The 22,500-nt window shown below is 45.8% G+C and overlaps 2 protein-coding genes across 2 annotated transcripts in view; one reads left to right on the forward strand and one right to left on the reverse strand.

The window, feature by feature from the left end:
• LOC139375437 (epoxide hydrolase 2, cytoplasmic) overlaps nt 1-193 on the reverse strand; it is a 35,676-nt gene extending 35,483 nt beyond the window's left edge. Inside the window, exon 1 of the mRNA XM_071117220.1 lies at nt 1-193. This exon is cut by the window's left edge and continues 140 nt beyond it. The gene's annotated coding sequence lies outside the window, so the exon portion shown is untranslated.
• Nucleotides 194-18,543: 18,350 nt separating this feature from the next.
• Nucleotides 18,544-22,500, forward strand: part of LOC139375439 (cholinergic receptor, nicotinic, alpha 2a (neuronal)) — a 7,843-nt gene continuing 3,886 nt past the window's right edge. Inside the window, exons 1-3 of the mRNA XM_071117224.1 lie at nt 18,544-18,664; nt 18,743-18,787; nt 21,398-21,507. Coding sequence (XP_070973325.1) covers nt 18,758-18,787; nt 21,398-21,507 — 140 coding nt within the window. The 5' untranslated portion in view covers nt 18,544-18,664; nt 18,743-18,757. The remainder of the gene's footprint in view (nt 18,665-18,742; nt 18,788-21,397; nt 21,508-22,500) is intronic.

Here is a 22,500-nt window from a genome sequence, read left to right on the forward strand (position 1 = left end):
CACTGGGTAGAAAAGAGTCAAAGCGAAACTCTGAACTACTGCAAATATTTATGTAGAAAGAAAGTTTTCTGCCTTTTCATACGGTTACACAACCCCTCCCATTAAACAAATGGATGCGTTCATCGTAATCGCGCCGCTGAACACTTGAGAAACTGTCTAATATGTCTAATAATCAGCGCAGCGCGACTGTAGTAGTAAGACGGCCTTGAACGCAACCCGTAAAACTTCCCTAAAACGCGTCTACTGACCAGTTTCAATTCAAAACAGGCAAATATCACACTCAAATTCACAGCTCGTTGTATGAGCGCTTATAGATGTTTTGAAACACATTCATGAATGACTTTCTTCCATTCTCTATGTTCATTTATTTATTTTTTACTCGGTTGGGCTTCGACCCCTGACATCGTATAAACACATAATGCGTAGAATTGCAGGAAATTAACTTTAAAACAGCAACATTTTCTTTCCGCCAACAATAGGTGTGTGAACAGTGTGGGCAGCGGTGGAAAAAGTACTAAATTGTCATACTTGAGTATAAGTATATATAAGTATATATAAGTATATTTTAGCAACTGCATTTACTTTTGATTCTTAAGTATATTTATTTAAACCAAATACATTTAGACTTTTTCTCAAGTAGTATTTTACTGGGTGACTTTCACTTTTACTAGAGTCATTTTCTAATTTTAAGGTATCTTTACTTTAAGCAATCCAAAGTAAAATTATAAATCATTTCAAATTCCTTATATTAAGCAAACCAGAAAATTATTACAATTATAATTGGAAGATAGACAGGGGCTCACTCCAACACTCAGACATCTTTTCCAAATGAAGCATTTGTGTTTAGTGAGTCCACCAGATCAGAGACAGTAGGGATGACCAGGGATGTTCTGTTTAGTGAGTCCTCCAGATCAGAGGCAGGAGGGATGACCAGGGATGTTCTCTGTTTAGTGAGTCCTCCAGATCAGAGGCAGTAGGGATGACCAGGGATGTTCTCTGTTTAGTGAGTCCTCCAGATCAGAGGCAGAAGGGATGACCAGGGATGTTCTCTGTTTAGTGAGTCCTCCAGATCAGAGGCAGTAGGGATGACCAGGGATGTTCTCTGTTTAGTGAGTCCACCAGATCAGAGGCAGTAGGGATGACCAGGGATGTTCTCTGTTTAGTGAGTCTGACAGATCAGAGGCAGTAGGGATGACCAGGGATGTTCTGTTTAGTGAGTCCTCCAGATCAGAGGCAGTAGGGATGACCAGGGATGTTCTGTTTAGTGAGTCCTCCAGATCAGAGGCAGTAGGGATGACCAGGGATGTTCTCTGTTTAGTGAGTCCTCCAGATCAGAGGCAGTAGGGATGACCAGGGATGTTCTCTGTTTAGTGAGTCCTCCAGATCAGAGGCAGGAGGGATGACCAGGGATGTTCTGTTTAGTGTGTCCTCCAGATCAGAGTCAGTAGGGATGACCAGGGATGTTCTCTGTTTAGTGAGTCCTCCAGATCAGAGACAGTAGAGACGACCAGGGATGCTCTCTGTTTAGTGAGTCCTCCAGATCAGAGGCAGTAGGGATGACCAGGGATGTTCTGTTTAGTGAGTCCACCAGATCAGAGGCAGTAGGGAGGACCAGGGATGTTCTCTGTTTAGTGCATGAATAGGACCATTTTCCTGTCAAAATGTAATAAGTACTTTTGGGTGTCAGGGAAACCTTGACCTTTATTACCAAGGAAACGTGTGTGACCAGACCTTTATCACCAAGGAAACGTGTGTGACCAGACCTTTATCACCAAGGAAACGTGTGTGACCAGACCTTTATCACCAAGGAAACGTGTGTGACCAGACCTTTATCACCAAGGAAACGTGTGTGACCAGACCTTTATCACCAAGGAAACGTGTGTGACCAGACCTTTATCACCAAGGAAACGTGTGTGACCAGACCTTTATCACCAAGGAAACGTGTGTGACCAGACCTTTATCACCAAGGAAACGTGTGTGACCAGACCTTTATCACCAAGGAAACCTGTGCTTCTAGTTCCGACATTGCAATAATGTCTAACAAGTAATTTAAGAATTCCCCAACAACGACCTAATACACACAAATCTAAAGGGGTGAATGAGAATGTGTACATATATGTACACATATATGGATGAGCGATGGCTGAGCGGAAAAGTGCAATATATGGTATAACATGTTTTATTTTTTACAATTTTATTTCACCTTTATTAAACCAGGTAGGCTAGTTGAGAACACCTTTATTAAACCAGGTAGGCTAGTTGAGAACACCTTTATTAAACCAGGTAGGCCAGTTGAGAACACCTTTATTTAACCAGGTAGGCTAGTTGAGAACAAGTTCTCATTTACAACTGCGACCTGGCCAAGATAAAGCAAAGGAGTTCGACACAAAAACAACAAGACAGAGTTACACATGGAATAAACAAACCTACAGTCAATAACACAATAGAAAAATCTGTATACAGTGTGTGCACTGTATAAAATAAAGTATATACATGTGATACGAGTAATGTAAGATATGTAAACATTATTAAAGTGGCATTATTTAAAGTGGCATTGTTTAAAGTGACTAGTGATCCATTTAAGTGGCCAGTGGTTGCGTCTCTATGTAGGCAGCAGCCTCTCTGAGTCAGTGATTGCTGTTTAGCAGTCTGATGGCCTTGAGATAGAAGCTGTTTTTCAGTCTCTCAGTCCCAGCTTTGATGCACCTGTACTGACCTCGCCTTCTGGATGGTAGCTGGGTGAACAGGCAGTGACTCGGGTGGTTGTTGACCTTGATTCACTTTTTGGCCTTCCTGTGACATCGGGTGCTGTAGGTGTCATGGAGGGCAGGTAGTTTGCCCCCGGTGATGCGTTGAACAGACTGCACCAACATCTGGAGAGCCTTGCGGTTGAGGGCGGAGCCGTTGCCGTACCAGGCGGTGATACAGCCCGCCAGGATGCTCTCGATTTTGCAACTGTAAAAGTTTATCAGGTTTTTGGGTGACAAGTCAAATTTCTTCAGCCTCCTGAGGTTGAAGAGGTGCTGTTGCGCTTTCTTCACCACACTGTCTGTGTGGGTGGACCATTTCAGTTTATCTGTGATGGGTACGCCGAGGAAGTTAAAACTTTCCACCTTCTCCACTACTGTTCCATCGAAGTGGATAGGGGGGTGCTCCCTCTGCTGTTTCCTGAAGTTCACAATCATCTCCTTTGTTTTGTTGATATTGAGTGGGAGGTAATTTTCCTGACAGCACACTCCCAGAGCCCTCAACTCCTTCCTGTAGGCTGTCTCATTGTTGGTAATCAAGCCTACTACTGTTGTGTCGTCCGCAAACTTGATGATTGAGTTGGAGGCGTGCATGGCCACGCAGTCATGAGTTAACATGGAGTACAGGAGGGGGCTGATCATGCACCCTTGTGGGGCCCCAATGTTGAGGGTCAGCGAAGTGGAGATGTTTTTTCCTACCCTCACCACCTGGGGGAGGCCTGTCAGGAAGTCCAGGACCCAGTTGCACAGGGTGGAGTTGAGACCCAGGTTCTCCAGCTTGATGATGTGCTTGGAGGGTACTATGGTGTTGAATGCTGAGCTGTAGTCAATGAACAGCATTCTTACCTAGGTATTTTGTCCAGATGGGATAGGGCAGTGTGGAGTGTGATGGCGATTACGTCGTCTGTGGACCTGTTGGGGCGGTATGTGAACTGAAATAGGTCTAGGGTGGCCAGTAAGGTGGAGGTGATATGATCCTTGACTAGTCTCTCAAAGCACTTCATGATGACAGAAGTGAGTGCTATGGGACGATAGTCATCTAGTTCAGTTATCTTTGACTTATTGGGTACAGGGACAATGGTGGCCATCTTGAAGCATGTGGGGACAATAGACTGAGATAGGGAGAGATTGAATATGTCCGTAAACACACCAGCCAGATGGTCTGCACATGCTCTGAGGATGCAGCTAGGGATACCGTCTGGGCCAGCAGCCTTGCGAGGGTTAACACGTTTAAATGTTTTACTCACGTCGGCCACGGAGAAGGAGAGGGGGGTCCAGTCCTTGTTAGCGGGCCGCGATGGTGGCACTGTATTATCCTCAAAGCGGGCAAAGAAGGTGTTTAGTTTGTCTGGAAGCAAGACGTCGGTGTCCGTGACGTGGCTGGTTTTCTTTTTGTAGTCCGTAATTTCCTGCAGACCCTGCCACATACATCTCTTGTCTGAGCCGTTGAATTGCGACTCCACTTTGTCCCTGTACTGGCATTTCGCTTGATTGATTGCCTTGCGGAGGGAATAGCTACACTGTTTATATTCAGCCATATTCCCAGACCTCTTTCCATGGTTAAATGTGGTGGTTTGTGCTTTTAGTTTTGCGCGAATGCTGCCATCCATCCACGGTTTCTGATTAGGGTAGGTTTTAATAGCCACCGTGGGTATAACATCTCCAATGCACTTCTTTATAAACTCACTCACCGAGTCAGCGTATTGGTCGATGTTGTATCAACTCATATACAGTATATATTTATATAATAAAAAATAAATAATAACCTTTATTTAACTAGGCAAGTCAGTTAAGAACAAATTCTTATTTTCAATGACGGCCTAGGAACAGTGGGTTAACTGCCTGTTCAGGGGCAGAACGACAGATTTGTACCTTGTCAACTCGGGGGTTTGAACTTGCAACCTTCCGGTTACTAGTCCAACGCTCTAACCACTAGGCTACCCTGCACTGACGTGTGAAGCGAGAGGTGTCGAAGCCTTTGAGCACAACAAATGGCAGGCTACCCCACCCAGACTACCCCACCCAGGCTACCCCACCCAGACTACCCCACCCAGGCTGCCCCACCCAGGCTACCCCACCCAGACTACCCCACCCAGACTACCCCACCCAGACTACCCCACCCAGACCCAGAGGCCTTGAAGCCCCCTTTTGCTGTTCATAGACCATATACTGGCATTTTCTACAAGACATATTCCTCCAGAAATCAAAGCTTCTCCCAAGTGGGTGTGACACCTTCTCCCAAGTGGGTGTGACACCTTCTCCCAAGTGGGTGTGACACCTTCTCCCAAGTGGGTGTGACACCTTCTCCCAAGTGGGTGTGACACCTTCTCCCAAGTGGGTGTGACACCTTCTCCCAAGTGGGTGTGACACCTTCTCCCAAGTGGGTGGGACACCTTCTCCCAAGTGGGTGTGACACCTTCTCCCACTGCCTGCTGCACTGCTTCTTGGATTCCACCCGGCAATCTGTTCACCGTCTGCCCTGGTTGTCTCCCCTGTCTACCCCCCTCTTCCTCTCTCCCAAGCTTTTGCTTGCCTCCAGCACACAGGCACTGTTGGGGCGAGTGACTCTGAACTTACAATGGCTAGCCCAAATTCGTTATATAACAACAACAAAAATATTGTGCATTTTTCTATATCACAAATTGCCTCATGACTCCTGCATGCTTTGTTGACTATGAACTTTCTTTACCCAGTCGTGGGACAGACTGTTTGTTCCCACACTCTGAACTCTGACTCTCTATTGGTTACTCAGATTCTTGGCCTCCCATCCTATTGTAACCACCTCTCACTGGCTATGTATTCATATTACCTGATGAAGTTTCTGTACGATATGATCTTGTTGCCATCTGATGCACATTCAGCGATCATAAATCAGCACTACAGAGCTCTCCTATGTCGTGCCTTGACTACCAAGCCAATCACAGACCTTTTTAACCTGTCTCTTCTCTCTGGGGAGCTTCCCATTGGTTGGAAAGCAGCCACGGGTCATCCTTTATTTAAAGGGGGAGATCAAGCTGATCCTAATTGTTATAAGCCTATTTCTGTTTTGCCCTGTTTATCAAAAGTGTTGGAAAAAACGTGTCAATAATCAACTGACTGGCTTTCTTGATGTCTATAGTATTCTCTCTGGTATGCAATCTGGTTTCCACTCAGGTTATGGATGTGTCACTGCAACCTTAAAGGTCCTCAATTATGTCACCATTGCCCTTGATAATTAGCAATGTTGTTCTGCTATTTCTATTGACTTGGCCAAAGCTTTTGATACGGTAGACCATTCCATTCTTGTGGGCCGGCTAAGGAGTATTGGTTTCTCTGAGGGGTGTTTGGCCTGGTTTGCTAACTAACTCTCTCAAAGAGTGCAGTGTATAAAGTCAGAAAATCTGCTGTCTCAGCCACTGCCTGTAACCAAGGGAGTACCCCAAGGCCCCCCACGCTCTTCTCAATTTACATCAACAACATAGCTCCGGCAGTTGGAAGCTCTCTCGTCCATTTATATGCAGATGACACAGTCTTATACTCAGCTGGCCCCTGCCTGGATGCTGTGTTAAACGCTCTACAACAAAGCTTTAGTGTCCAACAAGCTTTCTCTGCCCTTAACCTTGTTCTGAACACCTCCAAAACAAAGGTCATGTGGTTTGGTAAGAAGAATGCCCCTCTCCCCACAGGTGTGATTACTACCTCTGAGGGTTTAGAGCTTGAGGTAGTCACCTCATACAAGTACTTGTGAGTATGGCTAGACGGTACACTATCTTTCTCTCAGCACATACCAAAGCTGCAGGCCAAAGTCAAATCGAGACTTAGTTTCCACTATCGGAATTGCTCCTCTTTCACCCTAGCTGGGCAGCAAGTAGCTTAGGGGTTAGAGAGTTGGGCCAGTAACCGAAAGGTTGCTACATCGAATCTCTCGATCTGACAAGGTAAAAATCTGTCGTTCTGCCCCTGAACAAGGCAGTTAACCCACTGTTCCTAGGCCGTCATTGTAAATAAGAATTTGTTCTTAACTGACTTGCCTAGTTACTTAAAGGTAAAATAAAACAGCTGCCAGACTAACCCTGATTCAGATAACCATCCTACCCATGCCAGATTACGGAGACATAATTTATAGGTCGGCAGGTAAGGGTGCTCTCGAGCGGCTAGATGTTCTTTACCATTCGGCCATCAGATTTTCCACCAATGCTCCTTATAGGACACATCGCTGCACTCTATACTCCTCTGTAAACTGGTCATCTCTGTATACCCGTCGCAAGACCCACTGGTTGATGCTTATTTATAAAACCCTTAGGCCTCACTCCCCCCTATCTGAGATATCTACTGCAGCCCTCATCCTCCACATACAACACCTGTTCTGCCAGTCACATTCTGTTAAAGGTCCCCAAAGCACACACATCCCTGGGCCGCTCCTCTTTTCAGTTCGCTGCAGCTAGCGACTGGAACGAGCTGCAACAAACACTCAAACTGGACAGTTTTATCTCCATCTCTTCATTCAAAGACTCAATCATGGACACTCTCACTGACAGTTTGTGTTGTGTTGTTGTCTGTGCCCAAGAATGTTTGTACCATGTTTTGTACTGCTACCATGTTGTTGTTATGTTGTTTTGCTACCATGTTGTTGTCATGTTGTTTTGCTACCATGTTGTTGTCATGTTGTGTTGCTACCATACTGTGTTGTCATGTTGTGTTGCTACCATGTTGTTGTCATGTTGTGTTGCTACCATGCTGTGTTGTCATGTGTTGCTGCCTTACTATGTTGTTGTCTTAGGTCTCTCTTTATGTAGTGTTGTCTCTCTCGTTTCGGATGTGTGTTTTGGGTGTTTGTCCTATTTTTGTATTTATTTAAATTTTTATTTTTAATCCCAGCCCCCGTCCCCGCAGGAGGCCTTTTGTCTTCTGGTAGGCCGTCATTGTAAATAAGAATTTGTTCTTAACTGACTTGCATAGTTAAATAAAGGTTAAATAAAAATCAATGTTTCCTGGTTGTATCAAGAATGGTCGATCACACAAAAGACATCCGATTTGACACAACTGTGGGGGAAACATTGGAGTCAACATGGACCAGCATCCCTGTGGAACTCTTTAGACACCTTGTTGAGTCCATATCCCCGACAAATTTAAGCTTTTCTGAGGGCAAAAGGAGGGTGCAACTCAAATATTGGGAGGGTGTTCCTAATGTTTTGTACACTCAGTGTATGTGATTGTATACGAATGTAACACAGGAGGCGGACGGCTCATAATAATGTCTGGAACGGAGCGAATGGAACGGAATCAAACGTATTTGGTATATATATATCCTATTGTGGTTTAACCTTGTTTTCTGGCTTGCTCCTCAAGAAATGCTGGCGGCCATGATAGAAGCCAAACCTGAGTTGACTTGGGGGTGTGCTTTGATGTGGGTGTGTCCTTGCCACCACCACGACACACCCATCTGTCAGAACCTTGCCCACAGCTGTTCCCTCCCCACTCAGTCACAACTAACAAACCTCCTGCAGGTTGAGTTCTATAACTACAGGCAGAGATGTCTGACGGTGAGATGCCAGATGAAGCTTTGAATAGGTCAGTAGCCTACCGAGTAATATAAGAATGCAATTGCTGAATTTATGTAGATATTCTAAACTAAGTGTTTTGATAACTTTCAAATGTAGTAACAGGTTAATGTAGAACAATCAACCCTTTACATAATACCATAGAAGCAGTGTTCTGTTAATATAACAACGTGCACCTTTCATGTTATTCCCAGCCGATACAGACACTGTGCCTGTCTGTATTTTGTCTGGTGGTAATGGGGTTACCATGGTAACATGTCAGAGTGGTCATACCTTCCTGTCTGGTGGTAATGGGGTTACCATGGTAACATGTCATAGTGGTCATAACTTCCCGTGTGGTGTCTCGTATACAACAGGACTTCCCTGATCCTGGTGCAGAATACACAGGGTTCCTCCTTCCCCATGTTGACTGATACCATTCAGTTCAATACAAGTTGTCTTTCTCCATTCAGAGACATCAGTATGAAGTCAGTCTGAAGTTCATCACAGCACGTCTCCATGTCCTGGCTCCATACATGTTTCTATGAAAACACACACACACACACACACACACACACACACACACACACACACACACACACACACACACACACACACACACACACACACACACACACACACACACACACACACACACACACACACACACACACACACACACACACACACACACACACACACACACACACACACACACACACACACACACACACACACACACACACACACACACACACTGTTCTATTACCAGTGACAGTTAGGATAGGTGATATCTGACAAAAAAGCATATACTATGTTGAAGTTTAAAACGGGTCAGACTAAACCTACCTAATTCTGGTCTCCCCATCGCCGAATGCTGGTCAAGCAAGCATGAGGTGAGACTGGAGGTGAGACTGGAGGTGAGACAGGAGGTGAGACTGGAGGTGAGACAGGAGGTGAGACTGGAGGTGAGACAGGAGGTGAGACTGGAGGTGAGACTGGAGGTGAGACTGGAGGTGAGACAGGAGGTGAGACAGGAGGTGAGACTGGAGGTGAGACAGGAGGTGTGACAGGAGGGGAGACAGGAGGTGAGACTGGAGGTGAGACAGGAGGAGATGTCAGCACTCCATTGATGGTAGCGTAGATCAGCTTATTCATGGTTCTATAATAGATTGGCAAATACAGCGCTCAGGCTGGTTCCACCAGGCTATAGGTTATAACCACCAGGCAATAGGTTATAACCACCAGGCTATAGGTTATAACCACCAGGAAATGTTATGAAGGAGAATGATGAAGGTGAATTGGGACAAAACTGCTCCTCGCTGTTCCATGTATACTTTCGACACACTTTTCATCCGGACGTGAAAATACTGCCCCCTATCCTAATGAAGTTAAGGATTCACAGTGTATTAAACAACCAAAGATTTCAAGACTAAAAGTGATGAAAGTCGAGGCAAAAAGTAGTCGGAAAAAAATGAACTTTATCGAGTCCTTGGCCTACATCCTAATCTGACTTTGGTGCAGGTCATGTTGTTCTTCACATTACCGTCTCTGGTATAATCTAAATTTGTTTGTCACATGCACAGGACACAGAAAGTGTAAACGGTACAGTGTAACGGTTACTGGCATAGTGGAGTCTTTTTGTTTAGACTCATAATCCTAACCCATACTACCATGCGTGAATTTGCAGGTTTCTAAAGCTAACCAACTAGATTCAATGTTTTCTAGCTAACATGAGGCTATAACTAGCAATGCAATTTCTCGAGCTCCGACCTGAAGATCACTGATGTCATGATTCGACCTCGTATTTTTCAGAGTTCCCAGTTGTCTACCTAGCGAACAGTAGACTTTAACTTACAATGAAAATGACTTTCTGACTGAATTAGAAACCCATAACATCTGAAAATGTAGCTAGCTAGACTCTTACCAGTATACATGGATGAACGCTTCTCCCTCTCTGTCATGGTTGCCATGGTTACCCTTAGCTAGCTAACATTAGGCTATAAACAAGCCATGCAAACGGCTTTTCTGAGATAAAAATAATATTCCTACACAGCTCATACACGTAACGTTAGCTAGCTAGGTAACAGTACACTTTAACTTGCCATGAAACTGACTTTCTGACAAAATTAGAAACGTATACTATCTGAAAATGTAGCTAGACTCTTAACAATGTACATAGAGGAACGCTTCTCCCTCTCTGTCACAGACGCAATGGTTGGGCTTAGTTTGAAGATATAATCCAGAGACAGGTGTTTTAGACTACAGCTGTCTGTGTTCTCTTTTCGACTCCCACCGCATTTGCAATCATACGCGGCATTCCAACGGGCATTGCAACGGGCATTCCAACAGGCATTCCGACGGGCATTCCAACGGGCATTCCAACGGGCATTCCGACGGGCATTCCAACGGGCATTCCGACGGGCATTCCAACGGGCATTGCAACGGGCATTCCAATGGGCATTCCAATGGGCATTCCAACGGGCATTGCAACGGGCATTCCAACAGGCATTCCGACGGGCATTCCAACGGGCATTACAACGGGCATTCCAACAGGCATTCCAACGGGCATTGCAATGGGCATTCCAACAGGCCTTCTGACGGGCATTCCAACGGGCATTGCAACGGGCATTCCAATGGGCATTCCAACGGGCATTCCAACGGGCATTCCAACGGGCATTCCAATGGGCATTCCAACGGGCATTCCAACGGGCATTCCACTGAATTTCAAAACTCTGTCAACTTCCTTGACAACAACACTGTTGATAACCGTTTCTTCCCCATCACTGTCATCAGAAGACTACAACTTCTGATTCAATAAAAAATGTTGTTGTTTTTCTCCGTAAAAATCAGGGATTTTCCTCATCGTCTGATTCATTTTCAGAGTCCGAGAGTCACAATGGCACGACCGTCCTCCAGAAAGTAGTCCTTCACAACGTTTCCCCACTGATCTTTAGTCGATGGCGCCTGATAAATTCTGTTGTGAGCAGTAGCAATACAACTGCAGTTCTTAGAAAGGATTATCTACAAATACTGAGCAGCGCATGTTATATAGACAGAAGCATGCTACATGGCAGACCAATCCAAACGGATCTCTCGGCATGTCCAGCCCACCCATTATCTCAGCCAATCAGGGCTGTATTTTTTTCAGTGGCTAAACCAACTAGGCTTGTTATTTAACAATTGTATACTTATTTACAGATGGCATATTTACAGTTTGTTATTAAGGTCAATTAAAGTTCACATGTTCCAGAATGCATTACTGCCCCAAAAACGCATTTTGATAAAAACGAATGTTTAAATTCCAATCAGTAGAGGCTGGTGACTGGAATATTTGAGGAGGATGGGAGACCCACGCTCTAGGCTTGGAACACACGGAGACGACAAAGTGTGTTTAAAAAATGATTTCTTAAAAAAAAAAAAAACCTAAATCATTTAATAAAGACATTTATAGCACAATATTATGGGGAATGAGAGGGCTACTTACACAGTATTGGGAAGGGATCACAGCAGTGACTGAATTTAGGTTATGAGTTGAGGTGTTCAGAGGCTTGACTTGAGTGCAGGACAGGATTTGACTGTGAAGCCCCCCCCCCACACAAAAAAAATAACACAACACAGTAAGACAAACGAGCTAAGAATGAGTTTGTCTAAGCAAGGAGTAAAATATGTGATGTGTAATAATGTGATTGTGGAAGGGATTGACTCTACATGCAGTAATGAGAGAAAATGTATAAGGCTACTTACTACTCACAGTTCTTGGAATGTTAGGTTCTGATTTTACATTTTTGTAAATAACTCACGGACGCTAGAAAAGCTTAGCCAAGTTTAATTCTTCCCACAGGGTCGATACAGCTGTAATTCAGACACAGACATGACTTCCCCCGTGGTAGTATTCATACCCCACTTTGGGTGGACTCTCCTCCTTATCGCTAAACATTGCATCATTCTTGCTAAGCAGGGAACTAAGTGATAGGAGCCTTCAATGGTTTCTCCCCTTATCAGTACTGTCACATGCGATTGTTTTCCCTGCGCTCAGCCTCTCCCAAGCTTCATTATGGCCCCGCCCCCATTATGTCTCTTCAGGAACTAATGTTCCTATACTTCTGAATTTTAACAATGTTCCAAGTTGAACCTCCAATCAAACAAGAGGAAACAGTCAATGTGTCAGTGGATGAGCGTGGCACATGAGACGTGGCTTCAGTTCATATCAGGAGAGAGTTGACAGTGCTCGTGGAGTGGAGTGGTCATCACCTCTTAAAATCAGGGAACAGGAGGTGACTTAAGCTGGAAATACAAATAGCACATACATTCCACTACAGCTGCACCATCGTAGGCTTCGGAACAACACGTTTCTTCATGAAGTTAAAACACAGGCTGTGCATCTCGTTCACTTTGACACATGACGGAAGCCCAAGCAAAGTTCATGAATAAAGTCCTGATCATCCACATACCTGATGATAAATGACAACTCTCAAGACTCTCAAGTGTCTTTCCCTTATCTGTTAACCTAATCAGGAAAACTCTGGACCCTATAAGGTAGTAATTAATCAGTTGCAAAAAAATATTTTATACGGGCTATAACGGGACCAGTTTTTCGTAATCAGGTCAAAAAAACAGAAAATTATAATTTTCCTTTACCCAGACACATAGACAACCACTGATAGACAATATAACTCACAGGGGTGAGCTTTTTATTCCATTTATTTTTATTTACTGGTCAGTTAAGAACAAAATCTCATTTTCAATGACATCCTAGTGGGTTAACTGGCCTAGGAACAGTGGGTTAACTGGCCTAGTGGGTTAACTGGCCTAGGAACAGTGGGTTAACTGGCCTAGGAACAGTGGGTTAACTGGCCTAGGAACAGTGGGTTAACTGGCCTAGGAACAGTGGGTTAACTGGCCTAGGAACAGTGGGTTAACTGGCCTAGGAACAGTGGGTTAACTGGCCTAGGAACAGTGGGTTAACTGGCCTAGGAACAGTGGGTTAACTGGTCTAGGAACAGTGGGTTAACTGGTCTAGGAACAGTGGGTTAACTGCCTTGTTCAGGGGAAGAACTACAGATTTGTACCTTGTCAGCTCGGGGATTTGAACTTGCAACCTTTCGGTTACTAGTCCAACGCTCTAACCACTAGGCTACCCTGCCGGTGGCTTTATTCATGTTTGCATCATGCAGGCCAATGCAACTGTAGGTCTTACAGAACATTTACGCACATCTGTCATCACTATTATGTTGATTGATTAATTCCAGTGAATCATTTTGGATTGAAAACGTATAGGCAGCCTAGCCAGACCAATTTTTAATATATAAACCAAATTTGATCACATTCACATTTTCTCCTGACACACAAATGGACTATCCATAATCCATAACGTTACCCTGACCAAATGGACAGCGCACATAGGCTGTACGCATCTGCTCTTATTTGATTTATTTCACCTTTGTTTAACCAGGTAGGCCAGCTGAGAGAACAAGTTCTCATTTACGACTGCGACCTGGCCAAGATAAAGCAAAGCAGTGCGACACAAACAACAACACAGAGTTACACGTGGAGTAAAACAAACATACAGTCAGTAGCCTACAGTTGATCAGAGTGACAAATGGTCTTGTTTTCATCCCATACAGCAGGTCAGCAATAATGTTATCTAAAGTTGTTAGCTAACGTTAGCTAGCCTGCCTTGCTTTTTGAAAAGATAGCATTATTGCTGGTTATGTAGGTAGCTATCTAAAGTTGTTAGCTAAAGTTGTACCAGCGAGGTCATTATATTCTCTGGTTATACTCACCACCACCGGCTGTTGCACACAAAGCATTACTGGTGCAGAAGACCTCCATGCACCTATTCTGTTAAGGTCCTTCGGCAGGGCACACAAAGCTAGCATTACTGGTGCAGACGACCTCCATGCACCTATTCTGTTAAGGTCCTTCGGCAGGGCACACAAACCTTGGAACTTTGGCTGTGGAGGCTGTGGTCGATCCGTAAAGGGCCTGTGGAGGCTGTGGTCGATCCGTAAAGGACCTGTGGAGGCTGTGGTCAATCCGTAAAGGACCTGTGGAGGCTGTGGAGGCTGTGGTCGATCCGTAAAGGGCCTGTGGAGGCTGTGGAGGCTGTGGTCGATCCGTAAAGGTCCTGTGGAGGCTGTGGTCGATCCGTAAAGGGCCTGTGGAGGCTGTGGTCGATCTGTAAAGGGCCTGTGGAAGCTGTGGAGGCTGTGGTCGATCCGTAAAAGGCCTGTGGAGGCTGTGGTCGATCCGTAAAGGTCCTGTGGAAGCTGTGGAGGCTGTGGTCGATCCGTAAAGGGCCTGTGGAAGCTGTGGTCGATCCATAAAGGGCCTGTGGAGGCTGTGGAGGCTGTGGTCGATCCGTAAAGGGCCTGTGGAGGCTGTGGTCGATCCGTAAAAGGCCTGTGGAGGCTGTGGTCGATCCGTAAAGGGCCTGTGGAAGCTGTGGAGGCTGTGGTCGATCCGTAAAAGGCCTGTGGAGGCTGTGGTCGATCCGTAAAGGGCCTGTGGAAGCTGTGGAGGCTGTGGTCGATCCGTAAAGGGCCTGTGGAGGCTGTGGTCGATCCGTAAATGTCCTGTGGAGGCTGTGGTCGATCCGTAAATGTCCTGTGGAGGCTGTGGAGGCTGTGGAGGCTGTGGTTGATCCGTAAAGGGCCTGTGGAGGCTGTGGAGGCTGTGGTCAATCCGTAAAGGGCCTGTGGAGACTGTGGAGGCTGTGGTCGATCCGTAAAGGGCCTGTGGCGGCTGTGGAGGCTGTGGAGGCTGTGGTCGATCCGTAAAGGGCCTGTGGAGGCTGTGGAGGCTGTGGTCGATCCGTAAAGGGCCTGTGGAGGCTGTGGAGGCTGTGGTCGATCCGTAAAGGTCCTGTGGAGGCTGTGGTCGATCCGCAAAGGGCCTGTGGAGGCTGTGGTCGATCCGTAAAGGGCCTGTGGAGGCTGTGGTCGATCCGTAAAGGGCCTGTGGAGGCTGTGGTCGATCCGTAAAGGGCCTGTGGAGGCTGTGGAGGCTGTAGTCGATCCGTAAAGGGCATGTGGAGGCTGTGGAGGCTGTGGTCGATCCGTAAAGAGCCTGTGGAGGCTGTGGTCAATCCGTAAAGGGCCTGTGGAGGCTGTGGTCGATCCATAAGGGCCTGTGGAGGCTGTGGAGGCTGTGGTCGATCCGTAAAGGACCTGTGGAGGCTGTGGAGGCTGTGGTCGATCCGTAAAGGTCCTGTGGAGGCTGTGGTCGATCCGTAAAGTGCCTATGGAGGCTGTGGTCGATCCGTAAAGGGCCTGTGGAGGCTGTTGTCGATCCGTAAAGGGCCTGTGGAGGTTGTGGAGGCTGTGGTCGATCCGTAAAGGACCTGTGGAGGCTGTGGAGGCTGTGGAGGCTGTGGTCGATCCGTAAAGGACCTGTGGAGGCTGTGGAGGCTGTGGTCGATCCGTAAAGGTCCTGTGGAGGCTGTGGTCGATCCGTAAAGGGCCTGTGGAGGCTGTGGTCGATCCGTAAAGGGCCTGTGGAGGCTGTGGTCGATCCGTAAAGGTCCTGTGGAGGCTGTGGTCGATCCGTAAAGGGCCTGTGGAGGCTGTGGTCGATCCGTAAAGGGCCTGTGGAGGCTGTGGTCGATCCGTAAAAGGCCTGTGATCCTTTGTACGCATTGGGGGCCATCAAACACCGGAGCCCTATTCAACGAAGGGAAGCGACGTGGGAGGAGGGACCATTAGTACGTGGACTGAGGTTACAAACTCTGTTTTAGATGAGATGATTTTGTAGTCGATTTTGACAATAGAACACATTTTTCTGGCTCATATCGATGCCACATAGGGTGTTTTCAAAAGGATTGGTTGCTTTTTAGGGGTTGTCGCTTAAACCATTTTGAATGAACGGCTAAATGTCGACATTTTACGCTGAGCCCCCTGGACAAACGTTGAATACTGAAGTCAAACCGTGAGATCTGGTTGAGGACACAGCACCGCAGACAGAGGGGGTTACTTCCATCTCTCTCTCAGTCTCTCAGGAGTTACAGAGTGGTAGGCTGGACTGGAGATCACGAAGGGACAAGGAAATAAGCACTGTTTGACGCGACTTTTCCGTTCACTTGGAACGTTTATGTAAAAAATAAAAAAATAAAAAAAGGAATATGGAAGGAAAAAGCGGATACCTCTTATTCACGAGCACCGCAGTGGTTTACGGTTTAATCCTCATCAACCCGGGTAAGTTAAATACAGTGTCTCGCTTGTTCGGTGTCTGTGCCCACTGGCGTTGCCAACCTATTTATAGGCTTACCTACCTGGGAAAATAAAAGTGAGAAAGTGAGGCTTTCTATTCGGCAAAAAAAAAAGCGTTACGCACAACTAAACTGTGCACAAACAGTATAGCATCATAGCCTACATGTTGTTAAACTGAGGATTTATGACTTTTGACTTTTTCAGACTTATCCAATATCCATTGACAATCAAAACTCATAAAATTATTTTATTTTCAAGGATAGTCCGTTTTGAGTATTGTCTATAGATCTTAAAGCCTTATTTTCTGTAGGTGGCAGGTTTAGTTACTCTAAGCTGTTACTGATTATGTGAGACAATCTATCTTCCAGTTAGCCTACTGACGTGATGTATATTGAATTAATGGTCCAAGGCCAATCATAACTAATAAAGCCTGATGACCTTCGAAAGCGGAGTGGCCCAGCAGAACACTTTACACTCAAATCTCTCTCTCTATCCCCCACCTCTCTCTCTCTCTCTCTGTCCCCCACCCCTCTCTCTCTATCCCCCCACCTCTCTCTCTCTGCCCCCCCCTCTCTCTCTCTCTGTCCCCCACCCCTCTCTCTCTATCCCCCCACCCCGCTCTCTCTGTCCCCCCCCTCTCTCTCTATCCCCCAACCCCTCTCTCTCTATCCCCCAACCCCTCTCTCTCTGTCCCCCACCCCTCTCTCTCTATCCCCCACCTCTCTCTCTATCCCCCCACCTCTCTCTCTCTATCCCCCCACCTCTCTCTCTCTGTCCCCCACCCCTCGCTCTCTGTCCCCCACCTCTCTCTCTCTCCCCCCACCTCTCTCTCTCTATCCCCCCACCTCTCTATCTCTATCCCCCCACCTCTATCTCTATCCCCCCACCTCTCTCCCTCAACTCTCTCTCTCTATCCCCCACCCCTCTCTCTCTGTCCCCCACCTCTCTCTCTCTATCCCCCCACCTCTCTCTCTCTATCCCCCAACCCCTCTCTCTCTCTCTCTCCCCCCACCTCTCTCTCTCTATCCCCCCACCTCTCTCTCTATCCCCCCACCTCTCTCTCTCTATCCCCCAACCCCTCTCTCTATCTCTCCCCCCACCTCTCTCTCTCTATCCCCCACCTCTCTCTCTATCCCCCACCTCTATCTCTATCCCCCCACCTCTATCTCTATCCCCCCACCTCTCTCCCTCTCCCCCACCTCTCTCTCTCTATCCCCCACCCCTCTCTCTCTGTCCCCCACCTCTCTCTCTCTATCCCCCACCTCTCTCTCTCTATCCCCCAACCCCTCTCTTTCTCTATCCCCCCACCTCTCTCTCTATCCCCCACCTCTCTCTCTCCCCCCACCTCTCTCTATCCCCCACCTCTCTCTCTCTATCCCCCACCTTTCTCTCTCTCTATCCCCCACCTTTCTCTCTCTCTATCCCCAACCTTTCTCTCTCTCCCCCCACCTCTCTCTCTCCCCCCACCTCTCTCTCTCTCCCCCCACCTCTCTCTCTCTATCCCCCACCTCTCTCTCTCTATCCCCCCACCTCTCTCTCTCTATCCCCCCACCTCTCTCTCTCCCCCCACTTCTCTCTCTCTATCCCCCACCTCTCTCTCTACCCCCACCTCTCTCTCTCTATCCCCCACCTCTCTCTCTACCCCCACCTCTCTCTATCCCCCCACCTTTCTCTCTGTCCCCCCTCCTCTCTCTCTGTCCCCCCTCCTCTCTCTCTGTCCCCCCTCCTCTCTCTCTCTCTATCCCCCACCTAATCTCTCTCTCTATCCCCCCAGCTCTCTCTCTCTATCCCCCACCTAATCTCTCTCTGTCCCCCCTCCTCTCTCTCTCTATCCCCCACCTAATCTCTCTCTCTATCCCCCCACCTCCCTCTCTCTACCCCCCCACTGCTCTCTCTGTCCCCCCACCTATTCTCACCTAATTTGTGACTGATTATAGCTAGTGTGTGTCTGTGTGTGTTTGTGTGTGTGTATGTGTGTGTGTGTGTTTGTATGTGTATGTGGGGGGGGGGGGGGGGGGGGGGGGGTTATTTCTCAGTGTTAAGTGATGACTGGACTCATGCCCATGCAGAGGACAAGTTGTTCAACAGGCTGTTCAGTGGCTATAACAAGTGGTCCCGCCCCGTACGGAACATCAGCGACGTTGTCATCGTCAAGTTTGGTCTGTCCATCGCACAGCTCATAGACGTGGTGAGACAACTTACACATTCATGTTCTCTACACTTAATCTATCACTCAATCAATCAAATCTCTATCCTTCACCCTCAGGATGAGAAGAACCAGATGATGACCACCAACGTGTGGCTGAAACAGGTCAGAACACTGTTCTATTCTCTTAGTGGCTGAAACAGGAAATAATAGTCTTCTATTCTATTAGTGGCTGAAACAGGTCAGAACACTGTGCTATTCTCTTAGTGGCTGAAACAGGAAATAATAGTCTTCTATTCTCTTAGTGGCTGAAACAGGCCAGAACACTGTTCTATTCTCTTAGTGGCTGAAACAGGAAATAATAGTCTTATATTCTATTAGTGGCTGAAACAGGTTAGAACACTGTTCTATTCTATTAGTGGCTGAAACAGGTTAGAACACTGTTCTATTCTCTTAGTGGCTGAAACAGGTTAGTACACTGTTCTATTCTATTAGTGGCTGAAACAGGTTAGAACACTGTTCTATTCTATTAGTGGCTGAAACAGGTTAGAACACTGTTCTATTCTCTTAGTGGCTGAAACAGGTTAAAACACTGTTCTATTCTCTTAGTGGCTGAAACAGGTTAGTACACTGTTCTATTCTATTAGTGGCTGAAACAGGTTAGAACACTGTTCTATTCTATTAGTGGCTGAAACAGGTTAGAACACTGTTCTATTCTATTAGTGGCTGAAACAGGTTAGAACACTGTTCTATTCTCTTAGTGGCTGAAACAGGTTAGTACACTGTTCTATTCTATTAGTGGCTGAAACATGTTAGAACACTGTTCTATTCTATTAGTGGCTGAAACAGGAAATAATAGTCTTCTATTCTATTAGTGGCTGAAACAGGTTAGAACACTGTTCTATTCTATTAGTGGCTGAAACAGGTTAGAACACTGTTCTATTAGTGGCTGAAACAGGTTAGAACACTGTTCTATTCTATTAGTGGCTGAAACAGGTTAGAACACTGTTCTATTCTATTAGTGGCTGAAACAGGTTAGAACACTGTTCTATTCTATTAGTGGCTGAAACAGGTTAGAACACTGTTCTATTATATTAGTGGCTGAAAAAGGTTAGAACACTGTTCTATTCTATTCGTGGCTGAAACAGGTTAGAACACTGTTCTATTCTATTAGTGGCTGAAACAGGTTAGAACACTGTTCTATTCTCTTAGTGGCTGAAACAGGTTAAAACACTGTTCTATTCTCTTAGTGGCTGAAACAGGTTAGTACACTGTTCTACTCTATTAGTGGCTGAAACAGGTTAGAACACTGTTCTATTCTATTAGTGGCTGAAACAGGTTAGAACACTGTTCTATTCTATTAGTGGCTGAAACAGGTTAGAACACTGTTCTATTCTATTAGTGGCTGAAACAGGAAATAATAGTCTTCTATTCTATTAGTGGCTGAAACAGGTTAGAACACTGTTCTATTATATTAGTGGCTGAAACAGGAAATAATAGTCTTCTATTCTATTAGTGGCTGAAACAGGTTAGAACACTGTTCTATTCTATTAGTGGCTGAAACAGGTTAGAACACTGTTCTATTCTATTAGTGGCTGAAACAGGTTAAAACACTGTTCTATTCTATTAGTGGCTGAAACAGGTTAGAACACTGTTCTATTCTTTTAGTGGCTGAAACAGGTTAGAACACTGTTCTATTCTATTAGTGGCTGAAACAGGTTAGAACACTGTTCTATTCTATTAGTGGCTGAAACAGGTTAGAACACTGTTATATTCTATTAGTGGCTGAAACAGGTTAGAACACTGTTCTATTCTATTAGTGGCTGAAACAGGTTAGAACACTGTTCTATTCTATTAGTGGCTGAAACAGGTTAGTACACTGTTCTATTCTATTAGTGGCTGAAACAGGTTAGAACACTGTTCTATTATATTAGTGGCTGAAACAGGTTAGAACACTGTTCTATTAGTGGCTGAAACAGGTTAGTACACTGTTCTATTCTATTAGTGGCTGAAACAGGTTAGAACACTGTTCTATTATATTAGTGGCTGAAACAGGTTAGAACACTGTTCTATTATATAGTGGCTGAAACAGGTTAGAACAATGTTCTATTAGTGGCTGAAACAGGTTAGAACACTGTTCTATTCTCTTATTGGCTGAAACAGGTTAGAACACTGTTCTATTCTATTAGTGGCTGAAACAGGTTAGAACACTGTTCTATTCTCTTATTGGCTGAAACAGGAAATAATAGTCTTCCATTCTATTTTCTTATTGTCTCTACTTTCCTCGATGTCTATGGCTGTATTTACACAGGCAGCCCATTTATTGGCAAAAGAGCTAATCTGATTGGTCAAAAGATGCAGTTAGGTGAAAAAATATTAGAATTTGGCTAGCTGTGTAAACTATAACATTCAGATCGCATGGAGAAATCTCCTGAGATGAAGACTTTTAACTGTTCTGGTTTGTCCTGTGGTTAACCCCTCCAGGAGTGGAGTGACTTTAATCGTATCGTGTGTGTGTGTGTAGGAGTGGAGTGACTTTAATCGTATCGTGTGTGTGTGTTTGTGTGTGTGTGTGTGTGTGTAGGAGTGGAGTGACTTTAATCGTATCGTGTGTGTGTGTGTGTGTGTGTGTGTAGGAGTGGAGGGACTTTAATCGTATCGTGTGTGTGTGTGTGTGTAGGAGTGACTTTAATCATATTGTGTGTGTGTGTGTGTGTGTGTGTGTGTGTGTGTGTGTGTGTGTGTGTGTGTGTGTGTGTGTGTGTGTGTGTGTAGGAGTGGAGTGACTATAAACTGCGGTGGCGTCCATCTGACTACGACAACGTAACGTCCATTAGAGTACCTTCTGAACTGATCTGGGTACCTGACATCGTCCTCTATAACAAGTAAGTCTAACACACGCACGCACGCACGCACGCACGCACACACACACACAATGACTTGAAGTGATCAATTAGTTGTGTAGGAGGAGGCAGTAATCTGTGGTTCTATTGTTGTGGTTCTATAGTTGTGTAGGAGGAGGCAGTAATCTGTGGTTCTATAGTTGTGTAGGAGGAGGCAGTAATCTGTGGTTCTATAGTTGTGTAGTAGGAAGGTGGTTCTATAGTTGTGTAGGAGGAGGCAGTAATCTGTGGTTCTATAGTTGTGTAGGAGGAGGCAGTAATCTGTGGTTCTATAGTTGTGTAGGAGGAGGCAGTAATCTGTGGTTCTATAGTTGTGTAGGAGGAGGCAGTAATCTGTGGTTCTATAGTTGTGTAGGAGGAGGCAGTAATCTGTGGTTCTATAGTTGTGGTTCCATAAACATAATCAATCAATATAATGTATTTATTCGTAAAGTCCTTTTTACATCAGTAGATGTGACAAAGTGCTTTTACAGAAACCCAGCCCAAAACCCCAAACAGCAAGCAATGCAGATTTCAATGCACACACGGTGCCTGGAAAACACTCCTTAGAAAGGCAGGAATTTAGGTAGAAACCCAGAGAGGAACCAGGCTCTGAGGGGTGGTCAGTCCTCTTCTGGCTGTGCCGGGTGGAGATTATAAGAGTACATGGATATTAAGGCCAGATTGTTCTTCAAGATGTTCAAACGTTCATAGGGTCAAATAATAATCACAGTGGTTGTAGAGGGTGCAACAGGTCAGTACCTCAGGTGTAAATGTTGGTTTACACCAGGAGAGAGGGAGAGAGAGCAAGAGAGAGAAAGAGAGGTAAGGGGAGAGGGAAAGAGGTAAGGAGAGAGGGAGAGAGAGGAAAAGAGGTAAGGAGAGAGGGAGAAAGAGAGGTAAGGAGAGAGGGAGAGAGAGGGGAAGAGGTAAGGAGAGAGGGAGAGAGAGGGAGAGAGAGAGGTAAGGAGAGAGGGAGAGAGAGGTAAGGAGAGA

This window comes from Oncorhynchus clarkii, chromosome 19 (assembly GCF_045791955.1).
Source record: "Oncorhynchus clarkii lewisi isolate Uvic-CL-2024 chromosome 19, UVic_Ocla_1.0, whole genome shotgun sequence".
Taxonomy (NCBI): Eukaryota; Metazoa; Chordata; class Actinopteri; order Salmoniformes; family Salmonidae; genus Oncorhynchus; species Oncorhynchus clarkii.